A 19071-nucleotide genomic window follows, 5' to 3' on the forward strand; every position below is an offset into this window, starting at 1 on the left:
GCATCCAAATCTCTGGTACCAAAAATCCCAGGATGACCGGCCAACACAGAACAATGGACCTCAGAAATTACCTTACTTGTCCATCTATCAGGAACAAACAGCTTCCCCACAGGACAGCGGTCAGGTTTATCAGCCTGAAATTCCTGAAGCACCCGCCGTAAATCAGGGGAGATAGCAGAAAGAATCACCCCTTCCCTAAGAATGCCAACCGGCTCAAGAACTCCAGGAGAATCAGGCAAAAAACTCCTAGAGAAGGCATCCGCCTTAACATTCTTAGATCCCGGAAGATATGAGACCACAAAATCGAAACGGGAGAAAAACAGGGACCATCGAGCCTGTCTAGGGTTCAGCCGCTTGGCCGACTCGAGGTAAATCAGATTCTTATGATCGGTCAAGACCACAACGCGGTGCTTGGCTCCCTCAAGCCAATGTCGCCACTCCTCAAATGCACACTTCATAGCCAACAACTCCCGATTGCCGACATCATAATTGCGTTCCGCAGGCGAAAACTTTCGGGAAAAGAAGGCACATGGTTTCATCAAGGAACCATCAGAATTCCTCTGTGACAAAACGGCCCCTGCCCCAATCTCAGAGGCGTCAACCTCAACCTGAAAAGGAAGAGACACATCAGGCTGACGCAAGACCGGGGCAGAAGTAAATCGGCGCTTAAGCTCCTGAAAGGCCTCCACAGCCTCAGAGGACCAATTTGCCACATCAGCGCCTTTCTTCGTCAAATCGGTCAGGGGCTTAACCACACTAGAGAAGTTGGCAATGAAACGGCGATAAAAATTAGCAAAGCCCAAAAATTTCTGAAGGCTCTTCACAGATGTGGGTTGAACCCAGTCATGAATGGCTTGGACCTTAATAGGATCCATTTCTATAGACGAAGGAGAAAAAATAAACCCCAAAAAAGAGACCTTCTGGACCCCAAATAGGCACTTAGACCCCTTTACAAATAGAGCATTATCACGAAGGATCTGGAATACCATCCTGACCTGCTTCACGTGAGACTCCCAATCATTGGAAAAAATCAAAATATCATCCAAATACACAATCAAGAATTTATCAAGATAATTGCGGAAAATATCATGCATGAAGGACTGCAATACAGAAGGAGCATTAGAAAGCCCGAAAGGCATCACCAGGTATTCAAAGTGGCCTTCGGGCGTATTAAATGCAGTTTTCCATTCGTCACCCTGTTTAATACGAACAAGATTATACGCCCCTTGAAGGTCAATCTTGGTAAACCAACTAGCCCCCTTAATCCGAGCAAACAAATCAGAGAGCAAAGGTAAAAGGTATTGGAATTTGACCGTGATCTTATTAAGAAGGCGATAATCAATACAGGGTCTCAAGGAGCCATCCTTCTTGGCAACAAAAAAGAATCCTGCTCCCAATGGTGACGAAGACGGCCGAATATGCCCCTTCTCTAAAGACTCCTTAACATAGCTCCGCATAGCGGCATGCTCTGGTACAGACAGATTGAAGAGTCGGCCCTTAGGGAACTTACAGCCAGGAACCAAGTCGATAGCACAATCACAGTCCCTATGAGGAGGAAGGGAACTGGACTTGGGCTCATCGAATACATCCTGGAAATCTGACAAAAATTCAGGAACATCAGAAGAGGGGGAAGAGGAAATTGACATTAAAGGAACGTCACTATGTACCCCTTGACAACCCCAACTAGTCACAGACATCGATTTCCAATCCAACACTGGATTGTGTACTTGTAACCATGGAAAACCCAGTACAACAACATCATGTAAATTATGCAACACCAGAAAACGACAATCTTCCTGATGTGCTGGAGCCATGCACATAGTCAGCTGAGTCCAATACTGAGGTTTATTCTTGGCCAACGGTGTAGCATCAATACCCCTCAAAGGAATAGGGCTCTGCAAAGGCTGCAAAGAAAAACCACAGCGCCTGGCGAAGTCTAAGTCCATTAAGTTCAGGGCAGCGCCTGAATCCACAAATGCCATGACAGAGAAAGATGACAATGAGCAAATCAGGGTCACAGACAGGAGAAACTTAGGCTGTACAGTACTAATGGTAACAGATCTAGCGACCCTCTTAATACGCTTAGGGCAATCAGAAATAGTATGAGCAGAATCACCACAGTAAAAACACAGCCCATTCTGACGTCTGTATCCCCTCTGTTCCGCTCTAGTCAGAATCCTATCACATTGCATAGGCTCAGGACTCTGTTCAGAGGACGCTGCCATATGGTGCACCACTTTGCGCTCGCGCAGGCGCCGATCAATCTGAATGGCTAGGGACATAGATTCGCTCAAACCAACAGGCGTGGGGAACCCCACCATAACATCTTTAAGGGCTTCTGAAAGACCCTTTCTGAAAATTGTTGCCAGAGCATCCTCATTCCATTTAGTGAGCACAGACCATTTTCTAAATTTCTGGCAGTACAATTCTGCCGCTTCCTGACCCTGACACAGGGCCAACAAGGTTTTTTCCGCATGATCCACAGAGTTAGGTTCGTCATACAATAACCCGAGCGATTGAAAAAAATGCATCTACATTAAGCAATGCCGGATCCCCTGACTCAAGGGAGAATGCCCAGTCCTGAGGGTCACCACGCAGCAGAGAAATAACTATTTTAACTTGCTGAGTGGGATCACCAGAGGAACGGGGTTTCAGAGCAAAAAACAATTTGCAGTTATTTTTAAAGTTCAAAAACTTAGATCTATCCCCGTAAAACAAATCTGGAGTAGGAATTCTAGGCTCTAAGTCTGGAGTCTGAACAACATAATCTTGGATACTCTGAACTCTTGCAGCAAGCTGATCCACACGAGAAAACAAACCCTGAACATCCATGTCCGCGCCCAAATCCACCCAGAGATTAAGAGCAATGAAAAAGACAAAACAGACTAAAGAAAAAAAAAATGGCACAGAACTCTTTTTCTTTTCCTTCTTTTGAGATGCATTCAACTCATTTCTGGCCAGTTGCACTGTTAAGGACTGGTAATTTAGGAGCGACATGCGACTAGCTCTGAGCAGGTGGTAACTATACGGACCGCAGTTCCTGATCTTAACACAACATTAGAAGTAGGCGTGGGATGTTCCTGTCACTCCCTGGACACCTCGTCACAGCCGGAGAACTAGCTACCCCTAAAGGTAGAAATAGGAAAGCTATCTTGCCTCAGAGAAAATCCCCAAAGGGTAGGACAGCCCCCCACAAATAATGACTGTGAGAGGAGAAGGAAATGACATACGTAGTATGAAACAAGATTCAAAGGAGGCCACTACTAGCTAGATATAGTACAGGAAAGAACACTGTGCGGTCAGTAATAAAAACTAGAAAAAGTCCACCGCAGAGATATGCAAAAATCTCCACACCTGACTAAAGGTGTGGAGGGCAAAATCTGCAGCCCAGAGCTTCCAGCTTAGCTGAATAGATCCATACTGATAAGCTGGACAAATGAGCAAAACATAGAATGTGCTAAACAATAAAGTCCACAACAAGTGGACTACAAAAGGACAAGCAAGGACTTATCTTTGCTGAACTGGACAGAGTGTCAGGGAAATCCAAAAGAGCAGTGACTCCAAGCAGGAACAATTGGCAACTGGCATTGATTGAGGGATAAGGCCAGACTAAAATAGCCGAGCCAGAAAGACAATCAGTGGAAGCAGCTGCTGATGCTAAATCCAAGAAGCAGCTATACCACTCAAAACCACAGGAGGGAGCCCAAGAGCAGAATTCACAACATTCCACAATCTGTACCTTTTCCTCCCTTCTATGGGCGCTGCATTCAGGTATCTTCTGCGCAGGTGCCGGCGAGTCACTGTGACCTTCAGCGTGCACAACGACAAGGTGCTCTTTCCACTTCCTCCCTGCATAGTCATCGCTAGGTACTATGTGTATATATCGGTACTATGTGTATACACATAGTCCCTAACGTTGACTGTGCAGGGAGGAAGTGGAGAGAGCATCTTGTCGTTGTCCACACCAGAAGTCACAGTGACTCGCCTGCCCGAAGATCCCTGAATGCAGCGCCCATAGAAGGGAGGAAAAGGTATGGATTGTGGAAGGAGTGCAGGACAGAGGCGCAGGATTTTGGGGCCCACAACTGCACGTCACAGTGAACTGTGAAGTACATGGGGGGGGGGATATAATGAAGACAGGAGGCAGGGATTTCTTTCAGGCATTGCACGCCCCAAAGTTGGGAAGCAAGCATTAACATAAAAACAGAATATAAAATTTCTCCACAACAAGACCATTAATATGAGGCAGACACGTAGGACTAGTGTAACATTTCTATCACCTGTATGCCCATATTAATAGGTTATATACAGGTGACAGATTCCCTTAAAAATCTATCTTCAGTGTAAATAAGAATAAGGAGTCCTTAAAGTGATGATATGGCCCCAACAGATCCCTGTTCTCAACTTAATCTGTTTAGGATTACATGAAGAGACACATTTCTAAAAGCCTACATCCACAGAAGATCTGTGGTTAGTTCTCCAAGATGTTGGGAACAACCTCCATGCCGAGTTACTTCAAAAACTGTGTGCACATGTACCTAGGACATGTGTTGATACTGTTTTTAACATACCGGGTGGGCACACCAAATTTCTCTTTTGTTCATTCACTTTGCATTTTGTTAATTGATTTTTGAAAGTATTTGTAATGTGCTGCTGCAGTGCAGTATAGTGCAACCTCCACCAGGGGGTGCTGGTGAGGGAAGAGGTTGTACACACAGCGTAGCAACACTGAATAGCAGCACAGGTGCCACAGGTAACGAAAGAGTAGTTAGACAAGCCAAGGTCATACACAGAGAGGTCAGCACAGTACACAGGGGCAGTCAGAAGAATAGTCAGGGACAAGCAAGAAGTCAGAGCCTACCGGGAACGTGGTAACCAAAACGTGAGACGTAAGACGAAGTCGGGGTACAAACCAGAGTCGAAGTCAGTCGGGGAGCGTGGTATCAGAAACGGAAAACCAGGGGCAAAGTCCAGAGATCAGATCGAGTCATACACGGGTACAGGCAGTCAGAGGCACACGGATCACTAAAACAGGTCAGGGGCTCAAGCCAGGAAGCAAGAACTATCACTAACACTGGTCAGAAGGCTGTGACAGACTGAAATAGCCCAGCTAGCTTCAGAACGAGGCTGAGAAGATTAACCCCTGCATGACCAGTCTCGAGAGAGGAAAGAAGAAAGCAAACTCCGGACTGGACCATGACAGTATTCTTGAGTTGCAACATTAATCTCCACACTTGCCCAAAACTTTTACATGTGTGTATGAGAACTAGTGAGGTCTTACTCTCTGGCAGTCAAGATTGCACATCCTGCAAATACCAATCAGGTTCCTACAAGTAGTCTTGTTAATTACATACTGGTTTGCAGCCTTTTTTTTTTTCACCAATAAAATTTTGTAGAATTTTTTTTTGGAGGGTGGCTTTTGTTTCTTAACATTGTAGACATTTTCTGGTGATAGGTCCTCTTTAAATATTTAAAAAAATTACTATATGTATTTTTTTTTTAGTTTCTTAAAAGAAATCTGTCAGTAAGTTTTTGCTATTTAATCTGAGAGCAGCACAATGTACCGTAAATGCTGAGACCCTGAAACCTGCGATGTATCACTTTTAGGGCTGCTTGTTCTAGTTTCAATACAATCTGTTTTATCAGCAGGAGATTATCACTGAAAGATTAGTTGTGTTCATGCTCTGTGTAACTCTGCAGACACCACTAGTTAGCTGCTTTCTGCCTATTCAAAGTGTACAAAGAATGCAGCCAATCAGTGGTGGTGGCGGGGTTATAGAGAGCTCCACTTTTAGAGAACTGGCAGACTGACAGCAGATATATGAGTGATTTTATCAAAATGACAATATGCAGACCAGTAAGGGATACATTGATGAAATTAGGGTCTCTGTTCCTATCCGATTACGTGGCAAAAAATGGTGATATTCCCTTTAACTTGTACTTTTCCCTGAAAACCGCATCTGCTCCTCTGTTATAAATCATGTAAAAAAATGTAAATTGATATTTAAGGTTGAGTTTGAATAAGTATGACCTTTTAAAGGAAAGTAAGCCTTGTATTTTTTATTTAAATTAGTAAGTATTTCCATTTTGAATTCATGTTAGATTATTAGCGAAAGGTTTGCATTTTCTACAGCAACATACATATGCAAAAAAAAAAATCTGATCTTGTGAAATTAAACATGTTCTGTGCTGGGAAATTAAAATGTACAAATGGCTAGCTGATGTCCTGTATAATGTGTTTGGACATTTGCTATTACAGCAGGATACATAAAATTTTTAATTAGATTTGGAGGGGTTTCTCATGAACAAAAGTTGATTTTAATCAGTAGAACTTAGAATAGTAATAACTTCCACAATTGGATGTGTTTAAATAAAATGTTTCCTGTGCTGAGATTATCTTTTATAAATGTGCCCCTGCTGTGTACTGTGTAATGGCAGTGTCATGGCTGTGTCTGACCGTACAGGGACATAGTCTGATCATGCCACAGCTCCTGGGCAGGAGAGAAAGAAATAGAGTATACAGACATTACATACTGACCATTTCCAGGATTACTGAAGCTTGCCAATAATAGAGTATATACCGTATTTTCCGGCGTATGACAGCTTTTTAAAAGTCGGGGGTCGTCTTATACGCCGGGTGTCATCTTATACGGTGGGTGCGGAGCTCTGCAGTCACTGCATGTGGTGCGGGGAGCGGTCCCGGATGGTACCCAGGGTCTGGAGGAGAGGAGACTCTCCTCCAGGCCCTGGGTACCATATTCCTGTAAAAAAAAAAATTAAAATGTTAAATAGGGATATACTTACCTTCTGATGGCCCCCGTAGTCCTCCCGGCTCTCAACGGTGCACGCAGCGGCTTCTGTTTCCAGGGATGCTGTGCAGGAAGGACCTTTGTGACGTCACTGTCGCGTGACTGCGACATCTCAGGTGATTCACGCAATGCGTCCCTGGGAACGGAAGCCGCTGCGTGCACCGCTGAGAGCCGGGAGGACTCCGGGGGCCATCAGAAGGTAAGTATATCGTTATTTTTTAATTTATTTCTTTTTTTTACAGGAAGATGGTACCCAGGGCCTGGAGGAGAGTCTCTTCTCCAGTACCAGGGTACCATCCGGGACTGCTCCCCGCACCATATGCGGTGACCGTAGAGCTCCGCACACGCCGTATAAGACACACCCGGCATATAAGACGACCCCCACTTATACGGCGAGTATATCCCAAACTCTATATTTTAAATGGAAAAGTTGGTGGTCGTCTTATATGCCCAGTCATCTTATACGCCGGAAAATATGGTAGTTTATAAAGACAATGATTGTGTAAACTGAATACGATCAATTGTCTTATGTTGCCAATTTCCGAGACCCATACCGTCTCCATCTGTCGTGATCTGGGGCTTGGCGATAGCTTATTTTTTTGCGCCCCGAGCTAGCATTGTTATTCATACCATTTTAGGGTAGATAAAATGTTTTGATCGCCTGTTATTTCCTTTTTTTTGCAATGTTTCGGCTGCCAAAATAGTTTACTTCTGGCCTTTTGATTTCTTTTTTTTTCTCGTTATGCCATTTACCAATTTGATTAATTTTACTTTATATTTTGAGCTAACATTTCTGAACTAAATGATATCAATTGTATATTGTGTATTTTTTTATTTTAGTTTTTATTTTCAGTGGGGTGAAAGGGGGGTGATTTGAACTTTATGGGGTTTTTTTTTAAAAAAGTATTTTTTAAAAGTTTTTCTGGTTTTACTATTCCCTTTAGGAGACTTGAAGCTGCGATCATCTAATCGCCTGTGCTACACATAGAGGGGCTTCAGCCCTACTATGTGTAGGAAAAATCACAATCTGAATGCTGGCCACGGGCCGGCGTTCAAATTAGATTTACAATGACAGGCACATGGGTCTTCTGCAGATCACCGGCTGTGATCACGTGACAGGGGTGCTGATGGGTGGACCTTGTGACGCGCTTCCGTCCAGCACGTATTAAATGCATTTAATTTGTTAGCAGCCCCAAGTGGATCGTGGATACTCCCACGGCTGTTAGAGGCACATGTCAGCTGATCAATTCAGCTGTCATATGTAGGGAAAGATGCGGGCTCAGTACCAGAGCCCACATCAAAGGCAACACAACTGAAGTACCTATACTTCATTGGTTGTGAAGGGGTTAACGATTTTACCCTCTTGCTTTAGTTATCTTAACGCTTTTTCTTTATTTATTGCGCCCCTTACAGCTGTATTTAGCCATCGTGGTTTCAATATATTTTTAGTTTTATTGCCATACGGTATATACTGTGCACAGGTTGTCCTATTGAGGATGCTTATGAAAATTGTTCCATTTGCCTTGTGTACTTTCAGATTTGAGAACATTGTCCTTACACAATCATCTCTGCCAGTACAATAATTTTCTCCTCCAGTCCCTAGAGTAAACAATACTCCAACCTTTTAGTTATTCTTTCCAAATTCTTGGCGTAGAGCATGTAACCAACAGAGAAATCCGCCTAGTCCTTGAGAAACCCCATACCCTCCTTCCTGCACCAATTCTAGAGCCACACAGTTATAGTCCAAATTTCCCACTGCCTCTCTGGCATGGCATGTGGTACAGGTAGTATTTCAGAAAATACTACTTTTTAGGCCTATGCTAGTGATGAGCGAGTATGCTCGTTACTCGAGTTTCTCCAAGCATGCTCTGGTGGTCTCCGAGTATTTCGTTGTGCTCGGAGATTTAGTTTATGTCAACGCAGCTGCATGATTTGCAGCTGCTAGACAGCATGAATACTTGTGGGGGTTGCCTGTTTGTTAGGGAATCCCCACATGTATTCAAGCTGTCTAGCAGCCCCAAATCTTGCAGCTGCAGTGACACAAACATCTCCGAGCACAACGAATTACTCTGAGACCATTCGAGCATGCTCGGAGAAACTCTAGTAACGAGCATACTCACTCATCACTAGCCTTTGCCTTAAAGAAGAACTCACATCAAAATTTGCATCCTCTATAAATTCCAGTCATCATATTATATAGCGCTGTGTACTAACAATTGCTCATTTTGCCTTTCTCCCCAGTTAATCATTCTCTATGTAGAAATGGGAAACCTCTTTTAACTGCATTAGTCATCCCTCTCCAACTCCTGACCCAGCTGCTCCCTCATATCACCCTTCAGGGACTTTTGCAGTGATTTCTGACTCATACAGGGAAAATAGGATAAAGGAAAAAAACATTGATGGTTTGCGCTGCTGCTGATTAGATATTCAGATCCAGGATATACAAATATGTAATTGCGGTTTTATGTATCAATGCATTTCGAAGTGTACATACTTCTTCCTCAGGATATAGCCACATAAGTTATGAAGGAATATCTTTGTTCCAAAGTCAGTGATAAGACCCCTGGATTGAAGGTCACATGTTTTTTATTCAGGTATATCACTAAGCAATAGAGCTGTGAAACACAGATGCAAAATGGAAGCAAATTGGAAGCCTTCCAAATCGTATTCATGTTTCACAGATCACCGTAGACTCAAATGGCCGATTATTATCTGCGTATCAGAAAACACCATGTTCCAAATTATTATGCAAATGACATTTTTCTCTTATTTTCCTAAATGGTCGGTGCAAATGACAGTCAGTCTAATAAAAGTAATCACCCGTTAGAGTATACATCAGATTTTATTGAAGAAACCTCCCAATGATAACAGTGTAATCTCCAAAATGAATAAAAACTCAAAATGCACTGTTCCAAATTATTAGGCACAGTAGAATTTCTAAACATTTGATTATGTTTTAAAGAACTGAAAATGCTCATTTGTGGAATTTGCAGCATTAGGAGGCCACATTCACTGTACAAAAAAAGCTATTTAACTCCAAAATATCCTAACAGGCCAAGTTACATGTTACCATAGGAACCCTTCTTTGATATCACCTTCACAATTCTTGCATCCATTGAACTTGTAAGTTTTTGGAGAGTTTCTGCTTGTATTTCTTTTCTTTGCATGAAGTCTGAATAGCCTCCCAGAGCTGCTGTTTTGATGTGAACTGCCTCCCACCCTCACAGATCTTTTGCTTGATGATACTCCAAAGGTTCTCTATAGGGTTGAGGTCAGGGGAAGATGGTGGCCACACCATGAGTTTATCCCCTTTTATGCCCATAGCAGCCAATGACTCAGAGGTATTCTTTGCAGCATGAGATGGTGCATTGTCATGCATGAAGATGATTTTGCTCCTGAAGGCACATTTCTGCTTTTTATACCATGGAAGAAAGTTATAAGTCAGAAACTCTATATACTTTGCAGAGGTTATTTTCACACCTTCAGGAACCTTAAAGGGCCCTACCAGCTGTTTCCCCATGATTCCGCCCTAAAACAGGACTCCGCCTTTTTGCTGAAGTCGCAGCCTTGTTGGGACATGGTGGCCATCCACCAACCATCCACTACTCCATCCATCTGGACCATCCAGGGTTGCTCGACACTCAAGTAAACAAGACTGTTTGAAAATTAGTCTTCATGTATGTCTGGGCCCACTGCAACCGTTTCTGCTTGTGAACACTGTTTAGGGGTGGCCGAATAGTAGGTTTATACGCCACGGCAAGCCTTTGAAGGATCCTACACCTTGAGGTTCGAGGGACTCCAGAGGCAAAAGCGGCTTCAAATAACTATTTGCTACTTTGTAATGGTATTTTGGCAGCTGCTCTCTTAATCCAATGAATCATTATGCCTTTATCTGCATGATCTCTGTCTGTGATCTGTTTCAGTCACAAATCTCTTCACAGTATGATGATCACTCTTAAGTTTTCGTGAAATATCTAATGTTTTCATACCTTGTCCAAAGCATTGCACTATTTAACGCTTTTCAGCAGCAGAGAGATCTTTTTTATTTCCCTTATTGCTTGAAACCTGTGGCCTGCTTAATAATGTGGAACATCATTTTTAACCCCTTCCCGAAGCTTTGACGCAGCGTATGCGTCATGAAAACCTGTGCCAATCCGACCTGTGACGCAGCATATGCGTCATGGTCGGATCGCGTCCCTGCAGGCCGGGTGAAAGGGTTAACTCCAATTTTACCCGGCATGCAGGGACAGGGGGAGTGGTACTACAGCCCCCCCGTGGCTACGATCGCTCTGATTGCTCTGGTTGGCTGTTTCACTTTCAACAGCCAATCTGTAATATTTCACCTATGAAAATTGGTGAAATATTACAATCCAGCCATGGCTGGAGACCCCGATCTGGACCCCACCAACTGACGGCGTCGATCTGCAGCCGCCATCAGTGTTCCATACCCCTCCGTCCTGTCCTAAGCACCTTCCTCTCCCCTCCGACCCTCCCCCGTCCTCCCCTCCACCCCCCGCTGTCCGATCGCACCCCCCCCCCCATACTTACCTAGTCCTGGTGTCCCTCCCGGTGTCCTCGGTCTTCTCGCATGGGCGCCGCCATCTTGGAAAATGGCGGGCGCATTGGCAGTGCGCCCGCCGAATCGGCCGGCCGGCAGATTCGTTCCCTGTACATTTTAATCGCTGTGATAGGTTCTATCACAGCAATCAAAATAAAAAAAATAGTAAATAACCCCCCCTCTTATCACCCCCATATGTAGGGACAATAATAAAATACAGAAAATATATATTTTTTTTTTTTCAGGTAGGGGTAGGGTTAGGGTTGCACTTAGGGTTAGGGTTGCACTTAGGGCTAGGGTTGCACTTAGGGCTAGGGTTGCACTTAGGGCTAGGGTTGCACTTAGGGCTAGGGTTGCACTTAGGGCTAGGGTTAGAATTAGGGTTAGAATTAGGGTTACAATTAGGGTTAGAATTAGGGTTACAATTAGGGTTAGGGTTGCAATTAGGGTTACAATTAGGGTTAGGGTTGCAATTAGGGTTACAATTAGGGTTAGGGTTGGAATTAGGGTTAGAATTAGGCTATGTGCACACGGTGCGGATTTGGTTGCGGATCCGCAGCGGATTGGTCGCTGTGGATTCGTAGCAGTTTTCCATCACGTTTACAGTACCGCGTAAACCTATGGAAAACCAAATCCGCTGTGCCCATGGTGCGGAAAATACAGCGCGGAAACGCTGCGTTGTATTTTCCGCAGCATGTCAATTCTCTGTGCGGATTCCGCAGCATTTTACACCTGCTCCATAATAGGAATCCGCAGGTGAAATCCACACAAAAAACACTGGAAATCCATGGTAAATCCGCAGGTAAAGCGCAGTGCGTTTTACCTGCAGATTTTTCAAAAACGGTGCGGAAAAATCCGCACACAAATCCGCAACGTGGGCACATAGCCTTAGGGTTAGGGTTGGAATTGGGGTTAAGACTAGGGTTAGGGGTGTGTTGGGGTTAGGGTTGTGGTTAGAGTTGGGATTAGGGTTAGGGGTGTGTTGGGGTTAGTGTTGGAGTTAGAATTGAGGGGTTTCCACTGTTTAGGCACATCAGGGGGTCTCCAAATGCGACATGGCGCCACCATTGATTCCAGCCAATCTTGCGTTGAAAAAGTCAAATGGTGCTCTCTCCCTTCTGAGCCCCGACGTGTGTCCAAACAGTGGTTTACCCCCACATATGGGGTACCAGCGTACTCAGGAGAAACTGGACAACAACTTTTGGGGTCCAATTTCTCCTGTAACCCTTGGAAAAATAAAAATTGCGGGCTAAAAAATTATTTTTGAGGAAAGAAAAATTATTTTTTATTTTCACGGCTCTGCTTTATAAACTTCTGTGAAGCACTTGGGGGTTCAAAGTGCTCACCACACATCTAGATAAGTTCCTTGGGGGGTCTAGTTTCCAAAATGGGGTCACTTGTGGGGGAGCTCCAATGTTTAGGCACACAGGGGCTCTCCAAACGCGACATGGTGTCCGCTAAAGTTTGGAGCCAATTTTTCATTCAAAAAGTCAATTGGCGCTCCTTCCCTTCCGAGCCCTGCCGTGCGCCCAAACAGTGGTTTACCCCCACATATGAGATATCGGCGTACTCAGGACAAATTGGACAACAACTTTCGTGGTACAGTTTCTCCTTTTACCCTTGGGAAAATAAAAAAATTGTTGCTAAAAGATCATTTTTGTGACTAAAAAGTTAAATGTTCATTTTTTCCTTCCATGTTGCTTCTGCTGCTGCGAAACACCTGAAGGGTTGATAAACTTCTTGAATGTGGTTTTGAGCACCTTGAGGGGTGCAGTTTTTAGAATGGTGTCACTTCTGGGTACTTTCAGCCATATAGAACCCTCAAACTGACTTCAAATGTGAGGTGGTCCCTAAAAAAATGGTTTTGTAAATTTTGTTGTAAAAATGAGAAATCACTGGTCAAATTTTAACCCTTTAACTTCCTAGCAAAAAAAAAAATGTTTCCAAAATTGTGCTGATGTAAAGTAGACATGTGGGAAATGTTATTTATTAACTATTTTGTGTCACATAACTCTCTGGTTTAACAGAATAAAAATTCAAAATGTGAAAAATGCGAAATTTTCTAAATTTTCGCCAAATTTCCGTTTTTTTCACAAATAAACGTAGAAATTATCGACCTAAATTTACCACTAACATGAAGCCCAATATGTCACGAAAAAACAGTCTCAGAATCGCTAGGATCCGTTGAAGCGTTCCTGAGTTATTACCTCATAAAGGGACACTGGTCAGAATTGCAAAAAATGGCCAGGTCATTAAGGTCAAAATAGGCTGGGTCATGAAGGGGTTAAAGGGAACCTGTCATACCCAAAATCGAAGATGAGCTAAGCCACCAGCATCAGGGGCTTATCTACAGCATTCTGGAATGCTGTAGATAAGCCCCCGATGTATCCTGAAAGATGAGAAAAAGAGGTTAGATTATACTCATCTGGGTGAGCGGTCCGATCCGATGGGCTTCGTGGTCCGGTCCGGCGCCTCCTATCTTCATAGGATGTCGTAGTCTTCTTGTTTTCACGCTGCGTCTCCGGCGCAGCGTACTTTGTCTGCTCTGCCCTCAAAAAGGGCAAAGTACTGCAGTGCGCAGGTGCCGGGCCTCTCTGACCTTTCCCGGCACCTGCGCACTGCAGTACTTTGCTCTGCCCTTAACAGGGCAGACAAAGTACGCCGGAGCTGGAGCCGCGGCATGAATACCAGAAGAGAACATCATATTAAGAAGTTGGGAGGCCCCGGACCGGACCGCGATGCCCATCGGACCGGACCGCAGCAGGACTGCCCCTGGTTGAGTATAATCTAACCTCTTTTTCTCATCTTTCAGTATACATCGGGGGCTTATCTACTGCATTTCAGAATGCTGTAGATAAGCCCCTGATGCCTTTAAGTAGTTTTCCTTTAATTAGAATCACCTGGAAAACTAATCATCACATGTGTTGAAGATTGATTTCAGTGATCCATTGAGCCCTGAGACACAATACCATCCACGAGTTTATTTGAAAAACAAAACCATTAAGTCTTTGACACTTAAATCCAATTAGCCTAATAATTTGCAACACAGTGTAGAACCAGCTCTGAGATTCGCAGATCCATGGTTTTCACAAATGTGTGTATACATCCATGAAACGCTATGCTGCCCGATTCATCAAACTCCACGGCCTTGATTCTGTTGTAAAACTCATTGAAAATTTGCTAAATTTTTGTGTAACATGGAGTTGCACAAAGTTTTGTAACTTTTGGCGTTTCAACCAACTTCACCAAAATGGGCAGAGCTGAGGCACAACGGGACTTGGCGACATCTGCTCGTCTAATTTGTGATGAATTGTGGCTTACCTTATGCCACAAATCATAATCCAGATAGTGTGCTATCCAAGATGGATAACTGCATGCGGTTATGTTATTGTTGCATATCCTTAATAAATATTCCTCAGTGTGTTTTATTATATCATTTCACAGAAATAGCTTAAAAATTGGGGAAATAATTTATCAGGTATTACTGTACTTTATTTTGCTGCACTGTGTAATGACATTTGCCTTTCTTGACTTCCTCAAAGATAAAAGCCCTGTTGAAAGTGTAACTTCATTTCCACCCATATTTTTTCCACTGTATGATTACATAATCATGTAAAATCTAATAATAATCTTTCTGAATTGTTTAATTATTTACAGAGTGGATCCAATGGCTTCCTACCAGCCCCTTCCTTGTTATCACCTCATTCTAAATTCAGGCTAACGGGAACACCTAGCATACAGTTGCAGACCCCTGGTACCACTACATATGGTAAGAGCATTTAATTATGTATGTTGTAAGTCAGAAATGTGTACATTTAGACTCCAATAGTATTTCATTGCATATTCCACAGCGCTTTACAATTTTTGCACACATTATCATCGCTTATTACTACAGTTCTGTTTTTTTCAGTTAAGATGGGGTGCAGATTGTACATTAATGAGAAAAAAATGAAATTAACTTTTTTTAATTTACCAAATGGCTTCAATGAAACAGAGTGAAAAATGTAAAGGGGTCTGAATACTTTCCGTACCCACTGTAATAATTTGTAGGTCAATTGCACAAGCTATTTAATGTATATAATCAAATAAATCAGTTAAAACAAAAGTAGTAAATCATGCATATACAGGTGCTTCTCACAAAATTAGCATTCCTTCAAAAAGTTAATTTATTTTAGTCCTTCAGTACAAGAAATGAAACTCATATTATTATATAGAGTCATTACAAAGAGAGTGATCTATTTCAAGTGTTTTTTCCTGTTAATGTTGATGATTGTGGCTTACAGCCAATGAAAACCCAAAAGTCATTATCTCAGTAAATTAGAAAAATTAACAAAAAATACCTGCAAAGGCTTCCTTCGCATTTTAAAAGGTCCGTAGTCTGTTTCAGTAGGCTCCACAATCATGGGGAACACTCTTTACTTGACAGATGTCCAGAAGGCAATCGTTGACACACTCCACGAGGAAAGTAAATTTTGCATTTCATTTGGAAATCAAGGTCCCAGAGTCTGGAGGAAGAGTGGTGAGACACACAATCCAAGCTGCTTGAGGTTTAGTGTGAAGTTTCCACAATCAGTGATGGTTTGGGGAGCCATGTCATCTGCTGGTGTAGGTCCTTTGTGTTTTCTCAAGACCAAAGTCAGCGCAGCCCTCTACCAGGAAATTTTAGAGCACTTCATGCTTCCCTCTGCCGACAAGCTTTTTAGAGATGAAATTTTTAATTCTCCAGCAAGACTTGGCACCTGTCCACACTACAAAAAATACCAATACCTGGATTAAAAACAACAGTTATCCCTGTGCTTGATAGGCCAGTAAACTCGCCTGACCTTAACCCCATAGAGAATCTATAGGGTATTGTCAAGAGGAAGATGAGACACCAAACCCAACAATACAGACGAGCGGAAAGCTGCTATCAAAGCAACCTGGGCTTCCATAACACCTCAGCGGTGCCACAGGCTGATCACCTCCATGCCACGCCACATTGATGCAGTAATTGATGCAAAATGAGATCCGACCAAGTTTTGAGTGCATTTATTGAACATACATTTAAGTAGGCCAACATATCGGATTTAAAATCATTTTTCAAGCTGGTGTTATAATGTTTCTTATTCAATGAGATAATGACTTTTTGGGTTTTCATTGGCTGTAAGCTATAATAATCAACATTAGCAGAAATAAACACTTGAAATTGATCACTCTGTTGTAATGGCTCTATATAATGAGTTTTTGTATTGAAGAACTGAAATACATTTTTGATGATATTCTAATTTTGTGAGAAGAACCTGTATGTTGACTGCTATTTTTCTAGGTTTCATAGTTGGCTTGCTAAACTACCCTATATGTAATTTTATTCCCTCTGTCCACTCTCCTTCCTCAATTGACTTGTCTGGCTAGCCTTTCTCTGTTAACCAAACTTTGGAAATGTAAATAATTCTTTAAAGCTGGTAGCTTTAGCATCTAGCTCTTCAGAAGAAATCAGAACTATAGTACAACAACCTGAAAAACTAGATTTCCTTTTTTTGGAGGAAAACAAGATGAAAAACCTATCTTATGAGAAAATAATCAGGTAATATTTTACCCCCTATCTTGTTAGAAGGCAAAATGTGGGCCTGACTATGTAATAAACATAGTTTAAAAGATTAAGAATCTGGTAGAAAATTCAATATTTAAAATATATTTCCATAGTGTACTTGTTTACAACATAACACTAAGCATTAAAAGCATTTTGTGCCTTAAAATCAAGTTTATAGTAACCACAGGAATATAAAATTGTTTTTATTTACAGTTTGTATGTTTCAATTTTTAAGCCATAAGCCCCGATTCATCAAAGCTTTTATGTTAAAAAGCTAGCATAAAAAACTTTGAAAAGTCGCAACATTTTTGTGCAATGTAAGGCTGTGCAAGAGTTTTATTATTATTATTATTATTATTATTATTTATTATTATACATTTTTATAGCACCATTTATTCCATAGCGCTTTTAATGTGAAAAGGGGGCAAATATAGACAAATACAATTAAACATGAGCAGAAAAACAAGGCATACAGGTACATAAAGAGGGAGGACCCTGCCCGCGAGGGCTCACAGTCTGCAGGGGATGGGTGAGGATACACTAGGAGAGGGTAGAGCTGGTTATGTGGCAGTTCAGTAGGTTGGGGATCACTGCAGGGTGTAGGCTTGTCGGAAGAGGTGAGTCTTCAGGTTCTTTTTGAAGGTTTCTATGGTAGGCGAGAGTCTGATGTGTTTTGGTAGAGAGTTCCAGAGTATGGGGGAAGCACGGGAGAAGTCTTGGATGCGGTTGGGGGAAGAAGAGATGAGAGGGGAGTAGAGGAGGAGATCTTGAGAGGATCTGAGGTTGCGTGTAGGTTAGTACCGGGAGACCATGTCACAGATGTATGGGGGAGACAGGTTGTGGATGGCTTTGTAAGTCATTGTAAGGGTTTTGAACTAAAGTCTCTGGGCGATAGGAAGCCAGTGAAGGGCTTGGCATAGGGGAGAGGCTAGGGAATGGCAGGGAGACAGATAGATTAGTCGGGCAGCAGAGTGTAGGATGGATTGGAGTGGTGCCAGAGTGCTAGGGGGAGGCCAGAGAGTAGGAGGTTGCAGTAGTCAAGGCGGGAGATAAGGGCATGCACTAGTGTTTTTGTGGTGTCGCGGTCAAGGAATGCGCAGATCCGGGAGATATTTTTGAGTTTGAGATGGCAGGAGGAGGCAAGGGCTTGGATATGTGGCTTGAAAGAGAGGGCAGAGTCGAGGATCACCCCGAGGCACCGGGCGTGTGGGACTGGGGAAAGTGAGCAGCCATTGACATTGATAGATAGGTCCAGTGGAGGGGTAGAGTGAGATGGTGGAAAGATGATGATTTCTGTTTTGTCCATGTTCAGTTTTAGAAAGCGAGCAGAAAAGAAGGCCGAGATAGCAGACAGACAGTGTGGGATTTTGGTGAGTAAGGAGGTGAGGTCCGGTCTGGATAGGTAGATCTGCGTGTCGTAAGCGTAGAGATGATACTGCATACCATGGGATTCTATGAGCTGTCCCAGGCCGAAGGTGTAGATGGAGAAGAGTAGAGGTCCTAGAACAGATCCTTGAGGAACACCGACAGACAAGGGGCAGAGTGAGGAGGTGGGGTGGGGGAGGGAGACACTGAATGTTCGGTCTGTCAGATATGATGAGATCCAGGATAGGGCCAAGTTTGTGATGCCGAGAGATAAGAGGATCTGCAGCAGAAGGGAGTAGTCTACAGTATCAAAGGCACTGTAGACAGGTCCAGGTGAAGGAGGACAGAGTAGTGTTGTTTGCTCTTGGCAGTTAGTAGGTCATTGGTGACTTTATTTAGGGCAGTTTCAGTTGAGTGATGGGGTCGGAAGCCAGATTGTAACCGGTCAAAGAGGGAGCAGGAGGAGAGGTGGGAGGACAGTTCAAGATGGACATGTTGTTCCAGTAATTTTGAGGCATAAGGGAGAAGAGATATCGGGCAATAGCTAGACACAGAGAATGACTCGAGGGAAGGCTTTTTAAGGATGGGTGTGATGTTGGCATGTTTTAAGGATGTGGAGAAGACACCTGTTGTGAGTGATAGGTTGAAGAGATGTGTTAGGGTTGGGATGGAGACTGTGGTGAGGTTAGGGATGAGGTGGGACTGGAGCGGGTCAAACGTGCAAGTAGTGAGGTGTGATCCTGATAGGAGGGTGGAGAGCTGATCTTCTG

General features: G+C 43.1%; 1 protein-coding gene across 4 annotated transcripts in view; it reads left to right on the forward strand.

Annotated features, from left to right (window-relative positions):
• Nucleotides 1-19071, forward strand: part of AHI1 (Abelson helper integration site 1) — a 289456-nt gene that overhangs the window by 167487 nt on the left and 102898 nt on the right. For all 4 annotated transcript variants that reach the window (XM_077289311.1, XM_077289310.1, XM_077289309.1 and 1 more), the window contains exon 19: nt 15025-15136. In XM_077289311.1, the coding sequence (XP_077145426.1) occupies nt 15025-15136 (112 nt within the window). The remainder of the gene's footprint in view (nt 1-15024; nt 15137-19071) is intronic.

This window comes from Ranitomeya variabilis, chromosome 2, assembly GCF_051348905.1.
Source record: "Ranitomeya variabilis isolate aRanVar5 chromosome 2, aRanVar5.hap1, whole genome shotgun sequence".
In the NCBI taxonomy this organism is placed as follows: Eukaryota; Metazoa; Chordata; class Amphibia; order Anura; family Dendrobatidae; genus Ranitomeya; species Ranitomeya variabilis.